Below are 26,259 nucleotides of genomic sequence, written 5' to 3'. Positions count from 1 at the left end.
AAAAAAAACACCGTACTATAAAATAAATATTATATACATCAATGATTGCCATAGACCCCAAATGTCACCAATAAAAATATCAAAGGCACATGCTAAAACATTACCATCAATATGCAAATCACAATGTCTCCAAAGTTAATAAACTTACCATCAATAAAAATAACCACCTTGCCATGATAATTAAAATTTTGGTCAACAAAATAAATAAATTTTAATTACTTTGGTACAATGAGAAATATATATTAAAAATAAATTTTAATTGCCAAAATACTAAAAAGAAGGGAGAAAAAAAAAAAAATAACAGCGGAGTTGAGCTGTCTGTGAAAACTGTTGCAATCAATGAATGTGTGTGTGTGTGGGCGCTCTTATGGTTATCACTGTTTCTTTTGTTTGAACTTCCCCTTTAACAATGGCGTTTTGACCCTTCTCTCTCTCTCTCTCCTTCTCTCTCTGAGTCTTCTGGGTTATTCCGATTTCTCTCTCTTTCCTTCTTCAAGTTGTGTTGCAAATCCCTAGAAAACCCAAAGAGAAACCCCTAATTTTTCTCTTCCTACAAAAGTTTTAACATTTTTTTATTTCTACCAGTCTTCTGATTCCATCGTTTCAATCTCCATGTTGCTTTGGGCATCGGCTATATCTTCGTGTTTCTACCTTAGAACAATAAGTTAGATTCATCTTTCTTCCTTTTGCGTCCTTAAGAGTTCATCAGTAGAGAGAGTAGGGTTTTAAATTTTTAGGGAATTTTGATTTCGTTTGGGAGGGACGAGAGAACCCTTAATTCGATTACCCAATATTGTCCTCTTAGTATCCGTAGTTTATTACTTGTATGGTTGGATTTTGATTGGATTATAAAGGTAGTATTTTTAAACTAGGGTAGTGATACTTGGAAGATCTGAGTTCGTTGGTGTGTTCCTTGATATTGATATCTGTGTTCAGTTGCTAAGTTTGTGGATGAACTCTAAAAGATACGAAATTTGCAGAAATCTCAGTTGATTCTCGAAAGGGGTTTAGTTAGTGTAATAGAATTTAGGCGGGTTTGATTGGAGAAATGACGGTGGAGGAAGTTAGTGAGGGTCCTGTGTGGAGTAGGGAGGATGATATTGCCTTTGAGAGAGCTTTAGCTAATAATTCTGATGAATCTGAGGAACGGTGGGACAAGATAGCTGCAGATGTTCCTGGAAAAAGTGTTGAACAGATTAAAGAACATTACGAGCTTTTAGTTGAAGATGTTAGTAGGATTGAATCAGGATGTGTGCCTCTTCCTGACTATGGGTCTCCTGAAAGATCAAATGGTCATGCTGGTGATGAAGGAGGAAGTAGTAAGAAAGGTGGTAACAATCATGCGGGAGAGTCTAACCAAGGAGGTAAATCAAAGGCTGATCAGGAGCGACGGAAGGGTATTGCTTGGACAGAGGATGAGCACAGGTGATCTTTCTTTCTTTTTTGCTACTATTCCCAGTTTCTGCTTCTTCTCATTCTTTTTACTATATTCTTTCCAAAATTATGTTTATTCTGTGCTCCATGTCTTCACTGTGTTCTAGAACATTTTAGGTACTGTTGGGTGTCTAATTTTGTGAAGCTTTGAGTAGTCAAGAGTTTTTTAAGTCATACTGTACTTAGAAGCAAGACTTTCACTGGAAATTTGTTAGGTTCTTGGTCTTCTCTATTTGAGACTTTAATAGGGGGACTCACCCGAGGTAATTCCAGAGGATGCTTTGAAAGAAAAGTAGATATTTCTTTTAAGTGGTTTTATTTTCGTGATATTTTCAAAAGTCTCGGATTTTATTGAGATTATAACTTGGCATGGGACTGAGACAGCTGTTCTCTTTAATTCTCTGTACCTCCCTGTACTAGTAGCTATATCATTACATCCACCATGTTAGAGATGATGGGTAGATGCTATCTAACCCCCGGGACCATTTTGACCGTCTTTTCCACCACTTGTTGAAGCTAGAGATGCTGTTTTTCATGGTGAAACCTTGAGAAAAGGATAGTTAGTCTATCCAGCTCGGTTATTGGAGAAACCCCCCCCACCTTCCTTTTAGAAAGAGACAAGAAAACCTTACTTTAAAGTTTACTCTCTTAAAGATGCAAGTGGTTTTGGGATATTATTAGAGTAGACAAGGCGTAAAAACTAGAGTTAAGTATATAATGGTTATATATAAGTGACATGTAATATTTTTACTGACTCTCACTTGCCAAAATATTGGAAACTGATGTAATAGTGAAGTCTGTCTTTGTTGATTAATTTTTTGGCTGGGAGAGTTCTTAAAAATGCGTATTTGTGTGATTGAAGCCATTTTATCTGATTCTTACCCCATTCTTATATACTTTGTGTATTGCCATTATCTTAATATAATTTGCTGTCATCTTGATCTATTTGGTGGTTTACATGTGCTTTTTGGACAAATTGAGTTTTGGCGGTGATAGATCCTCCTAGTAAATTTAGAAAATGCGTAGCTAGTTATTCAATAGGAAAAGTAGGACAAGAAATCACGAGGTTCATATTCAAACTCTTTATACCGGTGTCTAGAAATCCAGTGAAGCAATTGAGAAGTAGGATACTGACCTTTGTGGCATGTTATATACAAATTAGATGTAGATGTGGATGCAAGACAAAACCTTAGTGTGTTACATCCAATCATTTTTAGGGTTTGTTTGGCAGTGGTTTGTGTGTTTCCATATTTGATACTATGACCTGGAACGTTTCTGCCCTTTTGGTTATGCAAGCAATGATTATGATGAACTGTTGTCTTTGTCTTTTCTACGTTACAGGTTATTTCTTCTTGGTTTGGATAAGTACGGGAAAGGAGATTGGCGTAGCATTTCTCGCAACTTTGTAGTAACAAGAACACCGACCCAAGTAGCAAGCCACGCTCAAAAGTATTTCATTCGTCTTAACTCAATGAACAAAGATAGAAGGCGATCAAGCATTCACGACATCACTAGTGTTGGCAACGCAGATGTCTCAACACCACAAGGACCAATCACTGGTCAGAACAACAGCAATAACGGCAACAACACCACCAGTTCTGTTTCTGTTGCTGTTGCTGGAGGGGGAAACAAATCAGCCAAGCAAGCCGTCTCTCAACCACCACCGGGACCTCCTATGTATGGAACACCCACCATAGGTCAACCAGTAGCTGGAACGATGGTCTCAGCAGTTGGAACACCAGTGAACCTTCCAGCTCCACCTCACATTGCTTTTGGTGCCCATGCTGCTCCAGTTCCTGGTTCAGTGGTTCCTGGTGCAACAATGAACATGGGTCAGATACCATACACCATGCCGCATACACCAACGGCTCATAGGTAACCGAAAACACCTTTATTGTGATAGTGCACTTCGTTTTAGGTGTAAGAAAGATGTGTAAAGGATTTAGTGAATATTCAAGCTTGTTCCTTGAGTGAGTTTTTTTATTACTTAGTTTTGTGGGGATTGTTATGAGGTCCGAATAAGATATTAAGATCACATGAATAGTTTCAGACTCGAGAAGCAAAAAAAAAAAACACACAAACTCTTCTTTGTATGTGAGCACAATAAAGCCTCTGTTATGAGACTTACAACAATGCAACATTGTATATCTTGTACTCACTCAACAATATCTTTGAACTAGATTAGTACCCGTGCTAGAGCACGGGTTAAAATTAATTTTATTTATATTAAAATTTTAAAATAAAATACAATTCTGAAGATCACGATTAATGCTAGCATCTTAAAAATTTTTAAAATCAATCATATAAATTATATTTATTCTAAAATTATAATATAAATAAAATGAATTTCAACCCGTGCTCTAGCACAGTCATAATCTAGCTTTAAGGTTTAATTTTTAATTTTTGAATACGTTCACGAAGATCACAATTAATTTTGTTAAATTAGCAAAATTTGATTCTTTTTTTTAATGATTGAAAGTATATTTTTATCCCTTTAATAATTTTTTATTGATGTGATTTATCAATAAAATATGTGGAAAATAAATTGGTATTATTGTGATTCTAGATATTTGGAACCATATACGTGATCTTCCGAAAATGAAGTTTGGAATATCCATGAACTATCAATTTAGAATAACTCGTTTAAGATTTTCTGTTACAATTAAGATTTTATCTGTTACAATTAATATATTGATTAATTTATAATCTATGTATAACCTATTTGTAACCATTTATTAAAATTATAAAGTCTACCAAAATAATGTTGTGTACTTCCGTTTTATTATAAAGGAGATTGTCAACTACAACGTGCAATTCCTTATTTTGAAGTTGTAACTCCTTTTGGATCTTGTAATAATATTGAGAGATATTGTAGAAGCAGGGCAAGCCATTCAGACTGTCATTTTCCTGATTAACCATTCCTCTTAAGCAAGATTCTTATTTCTGTAGAAAATGATTTACAACACCTTCAGTAATAACATCTCCCTATGAATATTCTTTGACAATTTCTTGTTTGAGTAATAACATACCTAATGCAACTATATATCAAATCAATGACTTGCCAAACCATGCCAATCAACAAGATTAAGTCGTGCAAGTATATATACTAATCCATCTTCCTTTCTTCTTCTTGCTACGAAGAAATGCCGTAGTGACAAGGTAATATATTGTGTTAGTGATAAAAAAAAGACTAGTTTGAGCGTTTGAGGGCTCACCAAAGAAAAACTTCTCTAAAATCTTCTCAAGTCAGCCATTCACAATTTTGTATGGATCAGTTTTTGACATTCACAATTTCTTATGGATATCCGTGTGCTACATTCATTTTTTTTTAAATAACATTAAAACACTTACCTTAAATAAAAAGAATTAAAGAGATGAGGTTATTTATCTATCTACAATGTGAGAAATAATAATCTATATAACATTTTTGCAGCAGTTTTAGCAAAGAAACCTTGAGGTTTAAAACTATTTACAAGCAATGCCATTACCATTTATCATCCAAAAAAATAAATAAAATGCTAACAATAATTAATATATCAAAAATAAATCTTTGAAATATGGAAATTATTTCGTAGTTAAATGAGAAACAAATTAATGGCATATTCTCCATACATTCTGCAATATATTAGAACATTGCCTAAATCAAATCATCACCCATAAAAAAATATTAGCTAATCAGATTTGAAAAGACACTTTTTAAAGGTATAAACGAAATATGAACAATACTTATATTACACGTATCTAAACAGTCTTAACAATTAATTATCTACTAATTATAACCAAACCTGATTTTATTTTTCATTATAAAATATAGTTTTCATATAATTTCTAATAATTAATAGTTTAGTTATTTAAAAGGCTTTGTTAAGATTCTAAATTATGATTTTTCTATCATATTTGTTTGCCCATTTTTGGTGTTCATTGAACCATACATAACATTAATGTAACAATATTTTTTTCCTGCATTTGTTGTTATTTGAATTTTGAAAAAACAGGCATATCTTACTCAAGTAAAGAATAAATTTTGTGTTTAACCTCTCACATCTGAATGAAAAAATATTGAATATAAATCAGAATAATTAAAGTCATATCATATCATAAATAAGAACAAAATGAATATGAATCTGAATGAGAAGTGAGTTTAATTTAAGCAACTAAATTTTTAATTTTTTAATCAATTTTATTCGGTTTTTTGTCTCGCTTTTTTACATGAATCGTTAGTTTTTTTAGATATAATAAATTATATATTTCAAATGGTTCAAAATATTATAATTATTTACACTTATTTTTAAAAATATCACGAGTAGGTTATATACTTATATGGCGGGATGAGTTTAGATTAATATTAATATAAATTTAAAATTATCATTAACTTTTACAACACGGTTAAATCATAAGTTCATTCTTGTGTTATCATTAGCTATCAATAATAGAATATTAAACATATTTAGTTAAGTTGATTAAATTACGGTTAAGTAAAATAATTTATTATGTAGTATTCCTGCGGGTTAAGTCCTAAAATTAAGAATCAATACACAATTATACAATCTTAATTACTATAGAAAACAAACAAAATTAACAAATAATATAATTTAAAATATTTTAAAAATAATTTTAAAAAACTTGCCCTCAGTGTACTACAGGTACGTACATTAAATTTATTATTAATTTTGGTTCATCAATCTCTCTCTCTCTCAGAATGTTATGTAGTTTAATTTAAGGGTTTGTGAGCATCCTCCTATGTTAAGGGTCCGTGTTGATATTAACAAGGGTCATAAAAATTAAAGCTACCGTACGTGTGTCGTCTTTCTTTTTCTGTTGTGGTGGGTTTTATTTGAAGACAGAGAGGTTGGATAGGCAGCAAGATGAATTGGAATATTTGATAGCAAGATAAAGCAAGCATGGGGAGGGAGTTTATGTTATGGCCTCTACTTTCACTTCCTTGCAAAATTTGGTCCAAGTGTTTGCTTGGGGTTTGTTTTATTTTTTTTAACTTTCTCTTCTTTTGGTTTTGGTTCAGGTAGGGACTCCATTATGCATTCCACACAAAGCTTTTATCAATATAGGACGTGTTGCATGGATTGAGAAGGACCATCAACCTGTCGATGTTGCCAGGCAAGGCGAAAAGGTGATTATCAAGGTTGTTGAACCAGACCCCAAAACAAAACAATTGCTGTTGGGAAGAGATTTTGACGTTAAAGATGTTCTTGTCAGCCGCATCTCGGGGAGATCTATCTACCATTTCATAATTCCAAGCTAATGACTGGGTGGGTCGAGTTCAAACCTTCAACACAAAAAAAATATTCTCATTCTGTACAACTAGCGATCAATTCTCTAAGTCTTGTTATGTATGACACGCAATAGCATTCTCTCGGTGCTCTGGTTCTAGCTTTAGTTAGTATATTTGTACTTGTTTTAACGCTTAACATTATCTCATCCTGGATATAATATACATTCTTCTCTTATCTCTTTTGTTTCATAATTATTAACGCTCTTAGATGGAGACCAATTATTAAAATCTTGATTTATAAGACATTTAGAGTCGGATCTTAAAGGATTACAATTCAAGTAATATCTTGGAGATCAAGTAATTGTTGATTGTATTGTTTATAGTTAAAACCCTGGCTAAATGAAAACAATTTATACGAAACGTTATTTATGCAAAAATCCATGATTAAATTTGACAAGGCAACCAAAGTTTATGATTTCACCAAGTAAAACAAGTTGGCAGGAATGAACAAAGTCTGGAGACATACAAATGAAGGGAACTCTACTCCGACGTACGACGATACATAGAAGCAAGAAGACACCTGCTAGTAGGCTAATGCTGTTTTGCTTCTTCTGTTTTTTTATAAAAAGGCTGAAACAAGTCCATAAGCATCTCATGCCTCATCGCGTTTCGAGCCCATGCTTCCTCGGTACCTCGGTCAAAAAGAGACTTCCACAAACCCAAAATGTTAGACTCCATCGCTTCCCTCGCAAACCCATTTGCCTCTGAAACATCCTTGGCACACCTCAACTTCTCCTTGACATTCTTCAGCAATTCTTCAACACGAGACGTATACTCTCGTCCATCTGCCGAGGTTCCATTTACTTCGAGTCTCATAGAAAGATTGTGCAAATCTCTGATTCCAGCAACAAAATCCTCCCAAGTCGTCCTGATCAAATCCCAATGGACCGACTTGTAACCACTGTGATACACTCCATTCTTCGGTTTGATATATCTTGAGTAGACATGATGCATCCCACGAAGCAGCCTTTCTCCAACGGGACTACCAGTTTTCCGGAACCTCTCAACACTTTTCCACAACATCAAGCAGAACTGTAACACACTCCAGATTTCATCACACAGCAAGAACATCGACTCAGCCACACATAGCGAGAGCTCAACTCCTAGTTGCACAGCCTCCTCTCTAATCCCCTGCATTGCAAATTCTGCCCTGCCAAACCAACAACAACAAAAAGAAGTCAGATATGAAGACAGACTTTGTGTGGCGAGTTGAGGAAAACTCTCAAAGGGGGCTAAAAGTAAAGTACTACTGAATACACTGACCCTAGAAAGTAAGGAAAAGTAACGGGCAGTGACAGTATCTCGCCATGGCAGGAATCCTCAAAAATAGGCTGAAACAGGTCGGTAAGAATCCTATTCCTTGGCACTTCCGGACATGGTTCGCCAGCAGCATCTTCGTTGTCAAAGAGAGACTTCCACAGGTCAGATATGTTAGACGCAACAGTCTCCCTGGCAAAACCATTCAGCTCTGAAACATCTTTTGCGGACGCCAATTTGTCCTCTAGCTTCTTAAGAACTTGTTGCTTGTATTTGTCAACAGCGGAAGATAAGAGCCGATCATCGAAAGAGCAATCGTTCTTCCTGAGAAGCAAAACAAGACGATCCAAAACAATGACCCCGTCGGTAAAATCCTTCCAAGTGGTCTTGACGAATTCCCGTTGGACCGAGTTGCCACCATCCGGACAACAAAATCCCCTGTTCTTGGGTTTGATGTCCTTTGAGTAGACATAGTGAACAACGCGAAGCAGCCTTTCTGACACAGGAGAAGAGGGAGGTAATGTATACTTCCACAGCTTAAAGCAGAACCACAACATGGTATGAATGTCATCACAGAGCAAGAACATGGATTCAGCTACAGAGACTGAGAGCTCAACTCCTAGTTGCACAACCTCCTCTCTAATCCCCTGCATTGCAAATTCTGCCCTGCCAAACAAACAACAACAAAAAGAAGTCAGATACGAAGACAGACTTTGTGTGGCGAGTTGAGGAAAACTCTCAAAGGGGGCTAAAAGTAAAGTACTACTGAATACACTGACCCTAGAATGTAAGGAGAAGTAACGGGCAGTGTCGGTATCTCGCCATGGCAGGATTCCTCCAAAATAGGCTGAAACAAGTCCATAAGCATCTCACGCCTCATCACGTTTTGAGCCCATGCTTCCTCGGTATCTTGGTTAAAGAGAGACTTCCACAAGCCCAAAATGTTAGACTCCATAGCTTCCCTCGCAAACCCAGTCGCCTCTGAAACATCCTTGGCACACCTCAACTTCTCCTTAACCTTCTTCAGCAAATCTTCAACACGAGACGTATACTCTCGTCCACCTGCCGAGGTTCCATTTACTTCGAGTCTCATAAAAAGATTGTGCAAATCTCTGATTCCAGCAACAAAATCCTCCCAAGTCGTCCTGATCAAATCCCATTGAACCGACTTGCAACCAATATGATACACTCCATTCTTCGGTTTGATATTTCTTAAGTAGACATGATGCATCATACGAAGCAGCATTTCCCCAACGGGACTACCAGTTTTTCGGAACACCCTAACACTTATCCACAACTTCAAGCAGAACTTTAACACACTCCGGATTTCATCACTCAACAAGAACATCGACTCAGCCACACATAGCGAGAGCTCAACTCCTAGTTGCACAACTTCCTCTCTAATCCCCTGCATTGCAAATTCTGCCCTGCCAAACCAACAACAACAAAAAGAAGTCAGATATGAAAACAGACTTTGTTTGTAACATGAGTGAGTTGAGGCCAAGTAAATACACTGACCCTAGAATGTAAGGAGAAGTAACGGGCAGTGACGGTATCTCGCAATGGCAGGAATCGTCCAAAATAAGCTGAAACAGGTCGCTAATAATCCTATCCCTCGTCACTTCTGGACTTGGTTCGCCAGCAGCATCTTCGTCGTCAAAGAGAGACTTCCACAGGTAAGAAATGCTACACGCAACTGTCTCCCTGGCAAAACCATTCAGCTCTGAAACATCTTTTGCGGACGCCAATTTTTCCTCTAGCTTCTTAAGCACTTGTTGCTTGTAGTTTTCAATAGCGGAAGATAAGAGCCGATCATCGAAAGAGCAATCTTTCTTCCTGAGAAGCAAAACAAGGCGATTCAAAACAAGTATCCCGTCGGTAAAATCCTTCCAAGTGGTCTTGACGAATTCCCATTGGACAGAGTTGCCACCATCAGGACAACAAACCGGTGTGTTCTTGGGTTTGATGTCCTTTGAGTAGACATAGTGAAAAACGCGAAGCAGCCTTTCTGACACAGGATCAGAGGGAGGTAATGTATATCTCCACAGCTTAAAGCAGAACCACAACATGGTGTGAATGTCATCACAGAGCAAGAACATGGATTCAGCAATAGAGACTGAAAGCTCAACTCCTAGTCGTACAAGCTCCTCTCTAATGTGCTCTTTCCCAGAGGATGTCCTACAAAGAAGTCTAAGTCAGTGTTCATGCTAGGCATGCAAACTCTCAAAAGGTAAGGGACTAGAGAGTAACAACACTGACCCCGTGGCGTATGGATAGTATGTGAACGATGGTGGACGGATACGACGCATAACACCATGTGTCGGTTTGGGTTCCATATCTCCGAGGGCTTAAAATCCAATAATCAAATCCCCTGCAACTAGCTATCGTATCTATCATCATCAAAACAAAACACAATTTAGAAACAAAGAGAAACAAAAAAAAAAAAAAAAAAACCCTAAACGAGACGAAGACGGTGATAAACTAAATCATTCAATCAAAAAATGAATCGACGTCACATCAGTGCTTCTACAGATAAAAGATTTTGTAGGTAAGGAAAAAAAAGAATAAAGGGGAAAGAAGCACAAACCTAAAACATCGTCGTCGAGAAATTTCTAAAGAACCCTAACAAATTCTAATAAGCGCTTTCTTTGTTCTCTCGAAGACGAAAATTATATATACAATTCCGCAGTAATGAGTAAAAACAGAGTTACGGTTGTAAAATAAAACTGCGTTACTCTGCTGTTTTGTTGTGTACTGGAAGTGCGTGCAGTCCATTGATATTAGTTCACTTGTTGCATATACTTCATATATATAGGTGAATTAGCTTAATTAATTTTCGGTGAAATAAAATAATCAGGTTTTATAAGTTAATTCTAATTCTAATCAAAAGGGTAAACTCTAAGAGCGTGACCATCTTTCTATTTTACTGCTCATAATCCTCCTTTTCTTGTTAGCCTTGTTCTTTGAAGCTAGCTTCAGTTTCCTCTTTGCGTTTCTCTCAGGGTTTATCACCGCCATTAGCTTCTCCTCTCGCTTCCTCTTCTCCCTCTTGGCTTCCAAACTCTTTTTGATTTCGCTGTACACTTGCACAAACACTTGGCTACCTAACCTCTCGTCTCTTATACTGTCTCTTACCTCTTCCGCTAGCTGTTTCAACTCACCTGAGATGACTTTCCCTGTAAACCCTTGGCAGACTTTGTACAGCGGAAACAGAATTCTGTAGGCATATAGGCGACACTCTTCTTGATTCAACTTTGACGCAAATTCTTTATACACGCTCAGAACAATTCTCACGGTTCTCGTATGAATCACGTCCATATCAAGAGCAAGCTTCCCCATTCTTTTGAGCAAACTTCCAATCAATACCTTTCTTACATCATCTTGGCTTTTCTCGCTGCCTGAAGTAAGAGCCAAAAAAGTAGACCTTACTTTCCCTGAATCATATAGTACAAAGGCTTCAAGGAACTCCGCTTGCTCATCCTTGTCAAGACTGGACCAGTACTCATGATCTGACTGTCCAATCCTTAAATGAAGACCATAGACGGCAAAAACAATATTCTCTGTGACAATATCTTCTTCAGTAGCATCATTATTTTGATCGTTGCCTTCTTCTGCAATGGCATTCATCTTTAACTGGAAGCAAAGAGAAGCAGCTACCATGAAAAGGCTACTTGGCTTGCCAAGAAGAGAATCAGCTACTGTTTTCCGAGACTCGGCTAATTTCTTGAAATAATAATTCAGGAGCCGGCAGGTTATAATTTGCAACCATTTGTGTGGGTGCAACAACAACTTAAACACCCATTTCCATACATCCTGAAGAAACAAGAAAAAGATCAACCATCAAAGGAAATACTGAAATGATTAACGAGACAACAACTTCTCAGAACTAGATTTGTTGACAACATTATTACCTCTAATTGTTTTGCGAAACATAAATCAGGAAACTGCTTGAGCATCTTCTCGATCATAACAAGAGATAAGTATGCTTCCTTCCAGAAAGGAATGCTGCCTTCCTCAACAGTATTATTTTGCAACTGTACAGCAGACTCCAAAATCGATTTAGCCTCCTGCAACAATATACTCTGGATCTGCTCCGAAAATGCCTCCTTCCTGACTTCAATGAAAAATCCCAGTACCTGCACAGCCATCCAACAAATGAATGAGAGAGCCGCAAAAAGTAACGCACAACCCACAAAAACACAGCTTTGTGACGATGTTACAAGCCATAAATTTCCAATAAGAAGCATGTCAAGTTATAAATTATTTCATATACTTCCTACTGATCTGATATATAAACTATCGTCAAACAGAAAATGCGCGGGGCACTCAGAGCAATTTACCTGTGCTGCTTTAGCCTGTGTGTTCTCCTGCTTATACCAACCCAGACATAGCTCAAGACAGAATTTATAATTACTAGTGCGACCTATCAGAAGTTTCATCAAATCACAGATCTCGGACAGCGAATCTTTAGCATCATCAGTTGCCAAGCGACGAGTAAGCTCAACAAACAAGATTTGAGACTGCTGGTCAAGAACTGACTGCTTCCCGAGTTTAGGTTGTGAGAATTTCTTGATAAGATCGTTAAGAACCTCAAGAACTACTTCTCTTCCACTTGAATGTTCATAGCTGGTGGAAGAAAAATACAGTTAATATTTGAAACAAAATAAGAGGCCATATTTCCACAAAGCTTAACTATATACATACCTCAGATTTTTCAGCAGAAAGTTAAAATGTCCTTCTAGGCGTTTCTTAGAGAGTGCTTGATTCACCAAAAAATCTAAAAGTAACTCTTTGCACTTCTTGCGGACTGATTTATCGTTATGTGTGATCATCAACTTTGAAACCTGATCAGCAACATCATATATCTTCGGAACTTTCCTTTTCACAATGGCCTTGAGAAGTGAAAGAGAAGCATTCAATGAATCCACAGATGGATCCGATTCCAGATCAACAAACATGGGGAGCTGAATCAGCATATTCAACTCCTCAGATGAGAAATTGAATTTTTCATTGCCGAGAACAGCTTTTAAAAGCTTTTTCCCTGTCTGCACAAGATGACTACTGGAACTCACTGCAGACTCAGCCGTGATGGTTATCACTTTACCTGCTTCAGACTTGAGGGAGGGAAAAGGTAAGCTTATCAATGCAGTGAAACAACTAACAGATGAAGATACAACATCTTCATACTTAGAGCTCAAGCACCCAACAAGTAGTTTGACAAATGGATCCAACTTCGACACCAGCTCTTCATTAGTATTGCTGGGTTGGATTTTCTTCAGTCTGTTGTGCAATAAGTCCAGGGCAAACACGGTTATGAGATGTGGACATGACTTACCACCACAAGTCTCTTGCAGATGTTTCGATTTCCTTTTCTTTTTGGATGGTAGAGAAGACGCTTGATCTCCGAGGCAACTCCTGTTGTTAATACTATCTTCCACAATGTGGTATATAAAACAGAAAAGATCTCCTTGATCCACAGATGGATTGCCTTCAATACCAAACGCAATATGCTTTAACATATCCTCCAGTTTGGATTTTAAATTTGAAGTCATAGGTCTCTGCAGCTGTCTAGTTACCAGAGAAGGAGCTTCAGTGCATGGCTTCTGAACGTTACATTTTCAGCAATCAATTTCAGAGTAGCAAGTGACTTGCGTGTTTTCGTTTCTTTCTTCGTCTTCAATGAATATTTTCTATCCTCTTTGTGTTCATCAACATCTCCAAGGATATCAGCTTCCACCACATCAAGGAGATTTTCCAAACAATGATCCAACATGCAACCCGTAGGGTTTGGTAGGCACTCAGATAAGATGGAATTGACAGTGTACCCGAGCACATGCACCTCAGATCCTTTGTTAAGTAATGAAACTAGTTTTTGAAGAAAAAGTTGCAAGTAACCCTCCATTCCAAGTTCCTTCAAACAAGCAGCGAGAACCTTTCTGGCTTCATCTCGTGTGCGGTCCTCCCGATGCCTCAAAAATTTGGAAATTTTATAAACTAGAGAATCAATATTTGAGTCCATTATCTCTTTGGGGAGCAGCTTTAGAACCTTCACCGCAGCTACATAGCTTCTCAGAGTAACACTATCAGACTCAGAATCCATCAGCTTCTGTATCTTGGGGAGCAAGGTTTTCTCGAGGCAAGTCCTAACCTCCTGTTCGTGTCCATCTTTTGCAAAATGAAATTTGTCCAAAATCGAGCAGACGAGATTCAGCAGACGCTTTCTCTTTTCCTCCGTATGCGTCTTCATCTCACGGAAACACCGATTCAGCAGAGCGTAGTACGAACACCAACTCATATGAGCAGACATGGATGCAAGGGCTTCTGCGCATGCGTCATGGAGATTTTGAACATTTTTATCTTGACCTTTTCTATTCTGACCTTTTTTGTTTTGACCTTTTTTATCTTCTCCATCAAGCAGCATGTTGAAAAACACTGAGACTAGAAGTTTTCTCACTACGCCCTGCAACCCCGATAGCAATTGGTCATATTGACGCTACAAAAAGTAGAATTCAAAGAATCTAAGAGACGCAAAGAGATCACCTCAGGCAGACTTCTATCTTTGATCTCCTTGGCAAAACGGTTAATCGCCTTTTTTCTACGGTGTATCTACAAGACATTTAAAAGAAAGTAAAAGTCACTATAAGGTTTCTATCATCTTTCATAAGCTAAAAGCTATAAGCTGCAAAGATACAAAATGTGAAGGAGTCATTTTACCTGAATGCTAAAGACGTTTTTAAAGAAATCAACGTCTTCGTTTTCAGAGCATAAGGGTCCGAATGCAGCAAGATTCCCGGAATCTGGAAGTTTTGTCACCATTTTGCGTATCAAGAGAATCTCCTCCTGCAGCAAAATTATTCGTTTCTAAGAATCTTAAATGCAAACAAGAGAGCCAAGGATATCCATGTTACAAAGCAGTATCCTGACTATAAATAATTAAACATTCATGCCAGACTTAGAAGGGTCACTGTACCTTTCCACTAGAAATTCCTCTGTTTAATGCATCCAATGTGTTTTAAAATAAACTTATTTATAATCCACAACACACGATCTCCTGTCCAGTTTGCATCAGATTTTGAAACCTCTTTGCCATTGTCAGAGTGAGCTGAAGCCTCTTGGCAAAGTATGGAAGCTGAAAACTCAATAAAAGTGCACAAGAGGTTGAATGCACAATCCTTTAAAGTAACTTCTGATGATGATATGTTGTATAAACTCTGTGAGAGTATAATCATCATGTGCTGCTCCGAGGATTTGGTAAAGAAATCCGCATCAATCTTTGCATAAGCTTTAATTATTGTTTCATAGTCAAGGTCATCAACTTCCATGGGTGAGGTTGCATTCATATCGCTGAGGCTTTTCGCCTGTAGGATGACACAACCAGTAGTTTGTTACAGTCTCAAAACACAATGAGAAATAAATGACTCAGGTTCAAACAGAGATTTGTATACTTACCATTAGATCCAGAGAAAGGTCGATTTTTGCAAGAGATTCAAGAAGATCACAAATGCATAATCTAACATCACGTGCAGCATCAACAAGCAGAGGTGAGACCGTATCTATAATTTTGCTAGTACTCTCACTCCCAAGTAACGATGTGATGTCCTTAATGGCTAGCAAAGCCTCACGATGAATATCTGCATAAACACTAAGACAGTCACACAAGAGACGGTCGATATTACATAATTCTAACCAAAAAAAGAAATGAGTAACAGTAACCATACCAGAATCTTTCACACGTTTATCCAAGAAAGATAGCAAGATATCCAAATACTCCATAACATTAGATTCATCTCGGATGTGCTTGGACAATAGTTTAAGTATCTTAATCTCTCTTTCTCCATGATACTTGAATGATTTCCTGATCATGATTAACACCTTTTTTCTTCAGAACAAAAGAAGTAGAAACAAAGACGAAAGTAACTAAGTCTTATAATTTACAAGAGCCCTTACCTTTTCAAAATATCACAGCGGAAAAGAGAATGCAAGCTGTTAATCAGTGCCTCTATATATGGATCTAAGAATCCTTTGATCATATGGTCATCATCATCATCATCATCCAATTCACTCTCAAGACTGAGCAGATTCTCTATGAAACTCAAGGCAGAGGACTTTATAGCTTCTGAAGCTGTGGTGACTGTTATAATTGAAAAAATGTCTGGAATAAGAGACTCTTCCCGACATAAGAAGGTGACGAGACTGCGGCTTTTACTCATCGACAAGAAGCATGAGAACAATGAGCTTGGTTTCTCACTGCTAGAACCCTCCTGCTTAAAACTCTTGATTAACGAATTCACTGCAGAAAAGAAGAGGTCCCAGAAATCAGAGCCAAGATCACAACCCTTGTACTTTTCAAGAACACGAGCAATGATCTTCAAACATAAGGATCTCAACTCTTTAAACTGCTTTAAAGAACTGCCAGCCTACACCAAACAAAAAAAAAAAAGAGTCAGTCAATATGTTCCAAAGAAATGATATGAGCGGAAACCTTAATAACAATTTTACCTGGTCGTGATATGTTGAAACACTCTCTTTATCAATGCTCTTTTCTTCTTCGATATTTGGATCATAGGTTATCAATAGCCGGACAACACATCCCATCAGAAAGTCTAGAAATGGTCGGACATGTAATACATCAAAGACTTCAAGTATATGTTGTATGACATGAAGAAAACCAAACTTCTTCTTCCAGGATAAGGTCGAAATAGCATCGGCGTTGATAGATTTGAGGAAATTCGACTTTTGGAAATAATCCAGAGAGCTTTTGCCTGAGCTCCAAAACAAGTCCATTGTATCCTCTGATATGATGTTTAAAGGCTTCATCAACAATGCGAAGAACAGAGAAAGTTCATTAACATCTAGCTGAGATATAAGGCCAAGAACCGCCTCCCGGTGACGAATACTTGTATGCTGAGAAAAGAAAAAGAAAAAAAAAACTATTGAGACCTAAATGAAAACCCGCATTGGCAAAGGTGAAGTAAACTAAAAAGAAACTATTAGTATGTACCTTACGCGACGCAGAAGTCTTCAAATTCCTAACTTTAGGCATGAGGATCCTGATTACAAGAGAAACAAAATGACATCTGTGAGCTTCTTCGATGTCCATGGAGAAGTTCCAGGTCGCGAGCTCTTCTCTCAGTTCTTTTGGTTTGATCAAATTCTCCAAGCGATGGCGGTGTGGGAGTAGATAGTCATTCCATAACACAAGGCACTCTAGGACACTCATTTGTATTTCAGCATCATTATGGTCCAGGAACCTGGTAAAACATACAACGAACACCAAACGCATGCAGAGAGATGTCAACGAAATTATATTACTCCAAGATATTCAAAAGAACAGTGGATGATCAAAACCAACCTGTTCTCCATAACATCGTTTACAAACTGACTAAAACAAGAAGACCTCGGATTCTTCATCAACTTCAGTAAAGTCAACCATTGTATAAGCAAACCCTTCCACTCCTCTCCTTTACAAGCTCCGCCATTATATAATCCGACCCTACAACGTAGAGAGAAAGACTTATGGCAACAGATGAATCAAGTTACTCTTCAAGAACAAAAGACGTAGAGATCTATGATTACCTCAAAGGATTTTCGCTGTTGTATCCCAAAAATTTCAATAACAAAGGGAGAAGATCAGAGACTCGAGACTGTGCAACAGTGGGAATGTTTTGTAAGGTCTTGAGCAACAGAGATACTACTTTTCCAGTAGGTGTGGACCGTGTGGTATCAGACGAATTAAAACGCTCTATCAGACCTGCAGATTGAATAAAACAAACATTAGAACTATAAAGAGGAGAAAAAAGATATATAGATGAAAAGGATACTGTAAGAGATGCAAAGAAACCTACCAGTCTGCATCTGTGAAATGCTGTCGTTTTCATTCTCAGTCTGATTGTCGAGTGCTTCAAGTTTTAGTTGGCACTGGCCCAAATAATGAACAAAATCATTCCACACCGCTCCTGTGTGCTTCTTCATAAGAACCGCAAGGCACTCAGATACTGGTTCCCATATTTCCGAAAACTGATTATAAAATAACCCTATCATTCCCTTAAATACAAGTGGCACATATTTGTCATGTATCCTGCCAGCAGATAGATAATTTTGTATTGTATTAATGTCCTTGACCAACTCCCTTTCAGTCGATACTGTGAGATGAGACTCCTCGATTGCTTTCAATAACTGAAGAACCTGGTAATTTGAAGGGAGTAAGTTATTAGAGATACTACTGTTATTAAAACAATCAGGATTTGAGGATAAAGCTTTTGGAATACAGAAGTAATGATATCTACTCACATTGTTGCTTTCAGGGGAAGACTTTTGAATGACTTCAGTTTTCAGTTTCTTCATTGGAGGATGCTCTTCAAAAGAAGGGTTGGGATACAAAGTTTCAAAATGGCACAAAATCCTTAAAGTCACAAGACGGACGTCTTTTTTCGAGTGACATAAATTTTCAGAAAATATGTCAAACGCATCTTCAGCAATATTTGCTTGGAGCTCTGGACATGCCTTAGAGAGATCATTCTTAGCTAATAGAGGCCTGTGATTAAAAAACGAATCAGTGTACCATCACAGAGTCATCAAACATGGAGAAGAATAATACAGAATAAACAAACCACCAGAACATATAAACTCACCTATACACAAAATCCAAATAGTCAGCCACAGGAGACAGCACTTGTACACATGACTTGTAAGATTTAGCAAGAGACAAAGCTTCCTCTAGATCACTGTCGATGAGTCTTCCACTAGAAGAGAATTTGTGACATGACCTCAAAGCAGCACCAAGTAAGCTCTGCCACATCAGTTCCGGAGCACTAAAAGTGTTTACTGAAAATGAAAAAATGAGTTATGATAACTTCTAAGAAATAAGACGTGAATGGCATGGCAAAAACTTACCAACTGAGGCTGCCAAATGCTGTATGAGAGTATTCTTAAAGCAAATCAGCAATGATGGATCCACTTTAAAATAGGGAAAACATTTGATAGCTCCCAAAGCTGCAGCCAACTCAGCCTCTTCAATTTGAGCTAATCCTATATTCTCTAAATTCGTTTGGATTTTCTTAATCTTCTCTTCCAAGAACTCATGAATTCTCTCAAATTTGCTCTCAAATGATTCATCTATGATGTTCACCTTGTCATGACTTGTTTGCTCACTCTCACACAGTGATAGTAACAGAGGAATAACCTCCTCAGGAGACACCAAAATCATATTGTTGATCGAACTGCAACACACAAGTTAGTCACTAAAGACATAAATGAGAGGCAGACTTAAAAAGGTAAAAAAAGACGTGGGTCTTACCTTAATATATTACTTCTAAAGGCTTTCAGAACTAATTTATCCTTCCCTAGCAACTCCCGCAAAAAACTCAGCAAACTGCAAAGATTGCATGATCCAATTGTATACAAAATACCTCGAAAATTTAACGTTGAAAAGTATAAACAGATCCAATTGTATACAAAATACCTCGAACACTTCACGGAAAAAATGGGGGCCCATTGCGAAGCAATGGATTCCATTTCATTGGCAGCACTGGAACTGTCAATGGTGCATAACATTAGTCCCATAACTTTATCAAGAACAACAGAAGAATCCGTAAAAGTTGGCACAATCTGGCTCACGAGTCCAACCAAATATGGGTAATCTGTTAAACATTGACAACGACATAAATAGCCAATACGATCATGAAAATGTATGTTTTCATGGGTGCACACAAGAAAGAACAACAGCGAGTCGAAAAAATTGGATTACTTAATAACTCACCATAAACCTTGTGACCTTTCTCAACCCTAACAACTGAAGTAAGCAGAGTCAGGAGTCGGCTTAAATGAGCTGTTGCTTTGTTTTTGATTGATTGTTTTGTTTCTTCATACAGGCAGTTCCACATAACAAATAATTCTTCTGCTTTAAAATCCTTGCATATTCTTTGCAAAGTTGAACTCAAAGCTTCTACTATACTACAAGAACCTGGAAAACGAAATACATGGTCCAACAAAGATCAGAAGAAAGGGAACCATGTAAAACAGCTTAGGAGTATAAATTCAAGATTAAACCAACACCAACTTCCCATTCTCTAAACTTCATTCCTAAACTAATCACATGCGAAACAGAGACACTAGACTTAATGAAATATTCCAACGTTATGTTTAGAAAAGAGGACTTGCCCTGAGGAAATTGATCACATAAGGACAATGTTGAATCTTTAAGCAAGAAACTCAAAACCTTCCCAGCTTTGGAATGGAGATGCTCAGAGGTACCCCTCATAACATGATATAGTATACTAACTCCTCCATGTTTTTTCAGTGGATCTGCAATTTCGGAGAGGATCCTCTTGATCCCTGCAATGTTCATGGGACAAGAGTCAACTGGACTGTCCCTAACATAGATATGAAACAAACAAAAAGAGAGAGAGAGAAATGAAAAGTAGTAATTCATCACCTATTTCGAGTTGCTCATCCCGTGCAGTCCTCAACAAAAATGATATGGAAGGTGACATCAATCTGATGATATGTTCGCCGGAGTAATACCTCAGCTCCAATGTATCCCTACATCAAAAGAAGATTCGTTAAGAAAGTAAAGAAACTAGTCAAACAATATTTGGCTAAGTCAGGCTGCTAGTAACAGATCATTCAATCCAGGGGAACTAAACTATATAATTCTGTACTTACCTGAGAATACATTCGATGTCACATATGAGATACTTCTGCAGATCCCGCACTATGTGCGACCATGATAAGAATATCTGCCAAAAAAAAAAGATAATATTAAGCATTGTCCCGAGGGGAGAATATGTTAGACAAGAGAGCAAAAACCTGCTCAAGAATATCTGGTTCTTTCTGTCCACCATTTCTCAGGAGAGTCGCTATGGAGTTAACAAGCCGCGGAAGGAAGCTAGACAAGATAAATAGACGAAAGCAACAATTGGTTAGAAGATATAAGATCCAATGTACGTAAATGCAAAGAGAAGGAAGGGAGACAACAAAACTTCAAAACAATTTCCCAAACCAATAAATTCAACAAGTTAGATCATTACGGAGTGTGCCTGGAAAATCTAAAATATAATCCTGAGCACTTCCAAAAAACCTATAAAAGAGGACTGTGCAGCTGAAAAGAATTAGAAAAGGAAATACTCACGGAAGAAAGCCGTCCAAGAGATCCCTCGATAAAGCATATATCAACCTAAAAGAGAAAGAAGAAGAAAAAGTTTAAAAAAAAAAAACAGAGATTATAAATAATTCTGCATCAATATGATCGTGAATAAGAAGAAGTTAAGAGTGGGGGAAGATAGCAAAACCAGAGAAAGGCTTCGAGAGAGAATCTAGCTTTGATATGTAAACCAGATACAAGTTTAGAGAAGATTAAATCTTGATGCAAGACAACCAACGGCAGAGTTTGAACACAGGGCAACATTTCTTCATAAAACGAGATAAAATCCGCCGCTGTATTCAGTTCCTGCATATTAAACCAAAACCAAATTGAACGAAACATTCAGAGGAAGAAAATGAAAACTTGAGAAGGGAAACAGGTAACGTACCCTGAATTCAACGAGGCAATCTTTGAGATAAGTGGAACCCTGTGAAGGCTCATCCTTCACCTTATGTAAGCTCCTAAAGACTTTGAGGACCTTGCTTTCAATTTCATTCACTCTCTCGGCGAAATTCTTAAACTGAGTAAAGAAACCATAATTAATTAATTAGAGAGAGAGCATGCATGTGATCAAAGTTAAATTACAAAAATCTCGTAAGTGAATTACGAACCATAAATCTCTTCCTTCCTTCAGAGTTGCTATGTGACTTGACAGCTCGAGAATCAGCAGCAGTCGCCATGATGAGAATTCAACAGAGATGAATGGATGCGAGAGCGAGATAGCAAGATCGAGGCTTAATTTTTTGCGTTTGGGATGATTTGATTTGGGAGTTTGAGAGCGCCGCGACCCGCGCGGAAGGGTTATAGTCGCTTTGTGTTTTTTTTTTAGGTCAAAAGTCAAAAAACCCTTAATTTTAAATAATTTGGAGACATTAATCTCCGTTTCACTAATTGGCAGTTGTAGTGCACTCCCTCTCATGTACAAGTTCTAATTATTCTAGTGAACGCATCACTAATTGGTTATAGTCATAGTAATCATAAGTTCTTAACCCCAAGTTTAGGATCAACCATTGGACCATGAAAATTCAATGTTTCTCAATGAAGTTCTTATTTTTCAAAATTTATAATAAAAGTATTTTTAAATAACTTTGTTAGTGACCAACCAATGGAGATGGTCTAATCCGATAGAAAGAAGCAAGGAGAGAAACTAAAATGGTAGCCTTAATAATACTCTTCTTCTTATTTCAAATGAGGAGGAAACAGGTCAGAAATAATCTCTTCCCTCCTCAATTTGCGAGCCCATACATCTTCCGTACCTTCATCGTCAAAGAGAGACTTCCACATGTCCAAAATGACAGACTTCATCGCTTCCCTCGCGAACCCATTCGCCTCTGAAACATCCTTGCCACACCTCAACTTCTCCTTAACCTCCTTCAGAGCTTCTTCAACACGAGACGTATACTCTCGGCAATCTGAACCGTTTCCTGATTCGAGCATAATGACAAGGTTGTGCATATAACTGATTCCAGTACCTAAATCCCCCCAAGTCGACTTGACCAATTCCCATTGAACCGACGACTTATTGCCTCCACCGATATGATGATCTTCTCCATTCTTTTGTAATTTGATGTTTCTTGAGTAGACATGATGCATTACACGAAGCAGCCTTTCCCCAGCGGGATTACCAATGTTGCTTTCTAAATCTCCCCACAACTTCAAGCAGAACTGTAACACACTCCTCATTTCATCACACAGCAAGAACATCGACTCAGCCACACATAACGAGAGCTCAACTCCTAGTTGCACAACCTCCTCTCTAATCCCCTGCTTTGCAAATGCTGCCCTGCCAAACCAACAACAACAACAACAACAAAAAGATAAGTCAGACTTTGTGTGTAACATGAGTGAGTACTGAGGAAATGTCTCAAAGGGGACAAAGGTAAATACTACTGACCCTAGAATGTAAGGAGAAGTAACGGGCAGTGTCGGTATCTCGCAATGGCAGGAATCCCCCAATATAGGCTGAAACAGGTCGCTAAGAATCATATTCCTCGCCACTTCTGGACTTGGTTCACCAGCTTCTTCGTCGTCAAAGAGAGACTTCCACAGGTCAGATATGTTAGACGCAACAGTCTCCCTGGCAAAACCATTCAGCTCTTTTGCGGACGCCAATTTATCCACTAGCTTCTTGAGAACTTGATGCTTGTAATTTTCAACAGCGGAAGATAAGAGCCGATCATCGAAAGAGCAATCTTTCTTCCTGAGAAGCAAAACAAGGCGACTCAAAACAATGACCCCGTCGGTAAAATCCTTCCAAGTGGTCTTGACGAATTCTCGTTGGACCGAGTTGCCACCATCCGGACAACAAAATCCCCTGTTCTTGGGTTTGATGTCCTTTGAGTGGACATAGTGAACAACGCGAAGCAGCCTTTCTGACACAGGAGAAGAGGGAGGTAATGTATACTTCCACAGCTTAAAGCAGAACCACAACATGGTATGAATGTCATCACAGAGCAAGAACATGGATTCAGCAACAGAGACTGAGAGCTCAACTCCTAGTCGTACAAGCTCCTCTCTAATATGCTCTTTCCCAGCGGACGTCCTACAAAAACAAAACAATAAGTCAATAAGTCAAGTGTTCAAGCTGTGCAAAACCTCAAAAGGTAAGGGGACGAGAGAGTAACATCATCACTGACCCCGTGGCGTATGGATAGTATGTGAACGATAATGGACGGATGCGACGCATAGCACCATATGTCGGTTTAGGTTCCATCTCTCTGATAGGGCTTTCCAATAATCAAAACCCTTAGAGAGAAAACAATTCACTCACAATTTGAATCAAATCGAAAATTTGTCAAGATCATACGTGAAAAAACACAATATATATTGATGGAAATCAAATAGAAGAAACCCTATCATCATCATCATCATCATCATCATCATCATCATCATCAAAACAAACAAACACGATAACAATAATTCAACATTCTACATCAAAATGCATATTTTTTCAAAAAAAAATAATTCCCCGACTTAGAGTCTTAGAGACAGAGAAGAAGAAGAAAAAAAAAAAACCTAGACGTAGACGGAGACGGTGATAAGCTAAATCGTTACTAAATCATTCAATCAAAATGAATGAACTGACGTCACAGTAGAGTTTTTATAAATAAATAAACCTTTCGAAGGTAAGAAGAAAAAGAGGAACGAAGCACAAACCTCGTCGTCGTCGATGTAGACAGGAAATTTCAACTTGTTATATAAGCAAGCTCGGGGATTATTTTTTTGTTATAGTATATAGTTTTCAACTATATAGTCTCATCTCGTCAATTTCAATTGCATTTCGGTTTGTTTCAACTGGATGAGACTCTAATCACTATTACTGAATCTGAACCGACTTTCATTTGATTGAGTATAGGAATGTGAAGAAAAAAAAACCAAAAAATCACATATTGTTGTAGTTTCAATAGATCCATTCAGTCATTGATACTTTGGAGACGTGAACAAACGAAACATCTGCTTTCATATGATTAGTTGTTCAAGCTGACGCTTCTCAGGTTTCATTCTCCTGAAAATTTCATCAAGAACCTTATAAATCTCGTAAGATCTTGGGTGTGATTTATCTTCCACAGTAAATCTATGAACTTCAACACCTACTTCCACAAAATAGCTATAACCAGCAGCCTTTGTCATCGTTTCCTTCTTCATCAACTTCCTCATCCTCAAAACTCCATCCCACTTCTCATTGGCGGCATATATATTCGACATGATCACACAGTTACCTGGATTTGTTGGTTCAAGCTTGAACAGTGCCTCGCTTGCTATCTCTCCTATCTCAACATTTCCATGGAAACTACAAGCACCCAAAAGGGTTCCCCATACCACAGCATCTGGTTTCATTGGCATTGTTTTAATAAGATCACAGGCTTCTTGCAGCTTCCCAACACGCCCCAAGAGATCGATCATGCATCCGTAGTGCTCTAGCTTTGGCGAAACCTTGTGAACTTCCTCCATGGACTTAAACAATTCTTGTCCCTTCTCTACCATCCCACCATGAACACAAGCTAGTAGCAACCCAACAAATGTCACTGCATCAGGCTTTTCTCCTCCTCGCTGAATAACCAACAGAAAATCATAAGTGTTAGAACTCTAAAGAACAGAGGAATCAACATGCTTGTAACAAACAGAAATGCTCACCAGCATTTGGGAATAAAGGTCAAGAGCTTCGTCGTGTCTCCCGTGAGTAGCTAGACTACCAATCATGGAGTTCCAGGAGCACAAGTTTCTCTGGTTCCCAATTTTCATCGAATAAACGTTTCGCAACATCAATCATTCCACATTTTGAGTACATATCTAGAAGAGCATTACACACGTAAATGTTATCAGAGAAGTCATTCTCTCTAGCATAGCCTTCTAATCTTCGGCCAATATCTAATTCCCCTAGGTTGGCACAAGCGGGGAGAACACTAGCTACAGTAAAATGGTTTGGTTTAACGTATTTGTCTTTCTCCATACACAAAAACATCGATAAAGCTTCAGAGTAATTCCCATTCTGAGAAAAACCAGAAATGACGGTGGTCCAAGAGGTTACGTTCTTACTAGGCATGGAATCAAACAACTCCATCGCCGCCTTCGTATCGCCATGTCTTTGGTAACCAGTGATCATTGCATTCCAGACCGGTACATCTCGGCTAGACATTTCGTCGAACACTCTGCGTGCACAACACAATCCTCCTAGCTTCGAATAGGAAGTGATTAGAGCAGTGCAGCAGAACGAATCAGACTCAAACCCGGATTTGAAAAACTGCGAATGAAGCAACCGTAAAGGTCGAGCAGACGAGAACGAAGCAGAAGCTGCGAAGATGAAGTTGAAAGTGTGGTGATTTGGTCGGAGACCATTGGAGGAGAGGAGATTGTAGAGGACGATTGATTCGTGGGGATGGCCATGAACAGAGTAAGATTGAATTAGCTTGTTGTAGAGGAAGAGACAAGGGTTTTGATGAAGATCAAAGAGCCTTCGGGCATAAACAAGGTTTGGTATCAGAAGCAGTCGTTGTAAGAGATCTCTGGTTTCGTCTACTCCTGTTCTGATACACTGCGCGTGGAGCTGCTTGATCTGATTCATTCCCCCCACGCGTTCACTTTTCTCACGCGCTACTAATGCGTTATATAAGAAACGGTGACGTTTGTTAGTATTTAA

The 26,259-nt window shown here is 38.1% G+C and overlaps 3 protein-coding genes and 2 pseudogenes across 5 annotated transcripts; 1 reads left to right on the top strand and 4 right to left on the bottom strand.

Moving 5' to 3' along the window:
- Window positions 1–125: 125 nt before the first annotated feature.
- LOC104772172 (transcription factor SRM1) lies at window positions 126–3,475 on the top strand. The gene is made up of 2 exons (XM_087506009.1): window positions 126–1,425; window positions 2,776–3,475. Exons 1-2 carry the CDS (start codon window positions 1,049–1,051, stop codon window positions 3,311–3,313), a joined length of 915 nt encoding a protein of 304 aa, XP_087362135.1. The 5' UTR covers window positions 126–1,048; the 3' UTR covers window positions 3,314–3,475.
- Window positions 3,476–7,089: 3,614 nt separating this feature from the next.
- On the bottom strand, window positions 7,090–10,763 carry LOC104769067 (uncharacterized). Its single transcript, XM_010493189.2, has 6 exons — window positions 10,569–10,763; window positions 10,241–10,371; window positions 9,500–10,159; window positions 8,761–9,408; window positions 7,988–8,647; window positions 7,090–7,874 (listed from the first exon to the last, which is right to left on the bottom strand). The coding sequence occupies exons 2-6, from the start codon at window positions 10,315–10,317 to the stop codon at window positions 7,256–7,258; spliced, it is 2,664 nt and encodes an 887-aa protein (XP_010491491.2). The 5' UTR covers window positions 10,318–10,371; window positions 10,569–10,763; the 3' UTR covers window positions 7,090–7,255.
- Window positions 10,764–10,791: 28 nt separating this feature from the next.
- On the bottom strand, window positions 10,792–22,008 carry LOC104769068 (uncharacterized; annotated as a pseudogene). Its single transcript, XR_015593262.1, has 29 exons — window positions 21,734–22,008; window positions 21,511–21,642; window positions 21,271–21,428; window positions 21,111–21,155; window positions 20,789–20,867; window positions 20,645–20,718; window positions 20,415–20,521; window positions 20,141–20,314; window positions 19,740–19,943; window positions 19,443–19,620; window positions 19,278–19,352; window positions 18,875–19,200; window positions 18,613–18,805; window positions 18,272–18,515; window positions 17,827–18,166; window positions 17,558–17,732; window positions 17,334–17,474; window positions 16,983–17,232; window positions 16,481–16,885; window positions 15,929–16,398; window positions 15,700–15,836; window positions 15,431–15,612; window positions 14,952–15,339; window positions 14,696–14,821; window positions 14,522–14,587; window positions 12,686–14,441; window positions 12,322–12,607; window positions 11,893–12,117; window positions 10,792–11,794 (listed from the first exon to the last, which is right to left on the bottom strand). The product of XR_015593262.1 is annotated as an uncharacterized LOC104769068 (transcript).
- A 138-nt stretch (window positions 22,009–22,146) lies between these two features.
- On the bottom strand, window positions 22,147–24,358 carry LOC147918430 (uncharacterized). The gene is made up of 4 exons (XM_087503520.1): window positions 24,279–24,358; window positions 23,759–23,867; window positions 23,017–23,664; window positions 22,147–22,905 (listed from the first exon to the last, which is right to left on the bottom strand). The coding sequence occupies exons 2-4, from the start codon at window positions 23,833–23,835 to the stop codon at window positions 22,302–22,304; spliced, it is 1,329 nt and encodes a 442-aa protein (XP_087359646.1). The 5' UTR covers window positions 23,836–23,867; window positions 24,279–24,358; the 3' UTR covers window positions 22,147–22,301.
- Window positions 24,359–24,442: 84 nt separating this feature from the next.
- LOC104769066 (pentatricopeptide repeat-containing protein At5g08510-like) lies at window positions 24,443–26,201 on the bottom strand (annotated as a pseudogene). Its single transcript, XR_015592157.1, has 2 exons — window positions 25,257–26,201; window positions 24,443–25,172 (listed from the first exon to the last, which is right to left on the bottom strand). The product of XR_015592157.1 is annotated as a pentatricopeptide repeat-containing protein At5g08510-like (transcript).
- Between the last annotated feature and the right edge of the window lie 58 nt (window positions 26,202–26,259).

The sequence above is a fragment of the Camelina sativa genome, chromosome 20 (assembly GCF_030686135.1).
Source record: "Camelina sativa cultivar CO46 ecotype springtype chromosome 20, ASM3068613v1".
Taxonomy (NCBI): domain Eukaryota; kingdom Viridiplantae; phylum Streptophyta; class Magnoliopsida; order Brassicales; family Brassicaceae; genus Camelina; species Camelina sativa.
The sequence above is the reverse complement of the archived record's forward strand: the minus strand, read 5'-3'. Positions and strand labels throughout refer to the sequence as shown.